General features: G+C 42.9%; 1 protein-coding gene across 1 annotated transcript; it reads left to right on the forward strand.

Moving 5' to 3' along the window:
* Positions 1-80: 80 nt before the first annotated feature.
* On the forward strand, positions 81-563 carry ETH_00021205 (transmembrane domain-containing protein, putative; the record flags this gene model as incomplete). The annotated part of the gene is made up of 1 exon (XM_013375294.1): positions 81-563. One exon carries the CDS (start codon positions 81-83, stop codon positions 561-563), a length of 483 nt encoding a protein of 160 aa, XP_013230748.1.
* Between the last annotated feature and the right edge of the window lie 1,937 nt (positions 564-2,500).

The raw sequence follows: 2,500 nt of genomic DNA on the forward strand, positions 1-2,500 counted from the left end.
GCCCCCGCGGCGCCGCCCGCCTCTACAAGAACCCCTCCGCCGAGGCCCGCGCCGCCGCCAGGGACCAAGTCTACTTCTGGATGAGCGTCGAAGATAATGAAGACGGAAGGGACGGCAGAGGCAAGCCCGAGGAGGGCCTCGCGTGGGCCATCCACGAAGCTCTGAACTTCGCAGAGGCGGGCCAAATGGTCGAAAACACCCACTTCATAACTTGGATGCAGCAGGCAGCTCTGCCCAAGTTCAAAAAGCTCTACGGCAAGCTCCAGGGGCCCCTGCTGCTGCCCCTCTACGCCTACGTGTCGATCAGCTACGACGTGGGCCCCTGGGGGGGCCGCAAGGCCCTGCTGCTTGTGGCCCCCTCGCCCTTGGGCGGGGGCTCTCTGTACTTGGGAATTTCTTACTTGGTCTTCGGGCTCATGCTGCTGCTGTTTCTCGCCTACTTGCTGTGGCGCGTCCGCAGCAGCAGGGGCCCCCGCAGCAGCAGCGGCAGGCCCTGGCGCCGCCTCTTCAGGAAAAAACACTCCCACAAAACCCGCAAAAGCAACTCCAACAAGCACCAGTAAACACGACAACTTCGCCTTTACTGGGCCACCACTTTCCCGCCGAAACTCCGCACAAATCCCACACAAAACCCACACATTTTGCCCCCAAAACCACCCCAAAACCAGCCCGTACAGACACCCCAAACCCCCGGTCGACGTACACCCCGCAGGCCCGGGTGTACGTACACCCCGCTGGCCCGGCTGTACGTACACCCCGCCGCTGCGAACAGGAAGTCCATTTGGCCGCCCTAATCCATTTAATCCATTTGCGACTAACAAATGCTAACAAATCGCAAACACAAAACGACTTCTTGACGCGGAGCTGCATGCAGCCCCGAAACTCAGCAACTCCTGCAAAAAGTGAAACTGACCCGCGCATGCATGCGAGCATGCATGCATGCATGCAAGCATGCATGCATGCATGCATGCGTGCACGCACGGGCTTATATGTATAAAGATATCTATGTATTTTTAAGGCCACTTGCGCGCATGCAGATGCATGCATTCAAATACAAATTTAGAGCTAGGTGTTCGTTCAGAAGAGTTTGCATGTGCGGCTCTATTTACTCAATTTGCACATGCATGCACATGTACAAAGTATATATATATATATATACATTGTATAACATTATTATAATATTTACAAATTATCTATTTAATATTGTACAACGTTTGTATATTTTATATATATATATCTACATGTATTTATAATATGGATATGGGTTTATAGATGTGCTTTTTCATCTATATATAATATACAAACATAAATGTGTACATAAATGTGAAAATATAAAGAATAAATGTGTACAAGAATATAAATAAATAAATAAACAAAAATAGATGCAAATACATAAAGAATTATATGTGTGTTCAAGAATATGATAAATCTGCAAATGCTTATGGGGCTCTGCTTGGGTGTTGCTTTTGCGATAAAGGAGTGACTGCATGCACTTAGGGTTTGGGGTTTAGGGTTTAGGGTTTAGGGTTTATTTAAAATTGCCTTAAATATATAATTGCCCTTATTTAGATGCTAAAATGCCCTTATTTGTGCCTTTTTGAAAGCACCTTTGGCGCCTGGCTGCGGTGTACGTACACCGCCGTCTAAGCTGTATGTACACCTCAGCCAGGCCCCAAAGAAAATCTTCGCGCAGCGAAATTGTCTATTCCTTTTGTTTTTCCACAAACTTTTGAACAAGAAATACAATCAAATGTTTATATTTACACTTTTATTGATATTTATAGATTGTCTTTTCATCTTTGCCTGTATGTTGTGCATGCATGCGCGGTTTTATATATACTATACATATATATATATTGGTACTTATATGTGCATATGTTTGAATACAATGTTTATTTTTATTTATTTGTATTTATTTATTTATTTGAAGGACATTTGTGCACGCGCATGGATTAAATGCATGGAAAGATGTAAGTGAAATAGAGCTGCATGCACTTGCGGGTATGTACACCTGAATACATAGCGAAATAAATGCATAAATACCAATCAAGTTACTCAATAAATAAATAAATGATAAATTAAAAGGTAAAAAAGTAAAAAGCGTGCGTCTAAATGAATCCTAAAAGTTCAAAAGGTACATAATGCAAAGAACCACTTGCAATGACAAAGAAAAAGGTAAATTGACTCAATTTATTATTTAGGAGACGTTCTAGCTGCGCCCACTCTACTGTACGTACACCTGGGACCCACACTTTGCTTCTGCGCATTGAAAAGAATTTAAGAATTTCTTTTTGCTTCAGTTGCACATCTCCAAACAAATAAATGCATGCATATGTATGGAAATAAAAACATTTATTGAAATGCTTCTTTTTGCATGCAAAATTACATAAGTGAGTGGTTTTTGCGTGTCTGTTCCAAAAAGCCAGAAAACAAAAGAAAAAGTCCTTTGGGGCTGCATGCGGGTCTTTATTTGCAAATAAAAATAACTAGAAAACAAAAA

Source organism: Eimeria tenella, genomic scaffold (assembly GCF_000499545.2).
Source record: "Eimeria tenella Houghton genomic scaffold, Eth_scaff265, whole genome shotgun sequence".
Classification (NCBI taxonomy): domain Eukaryota; phylum Apicomplexa; class Conoidasida; order Eucoccidiorida; family Eimeriidae; genus Eimeria; species Eimeria tenella.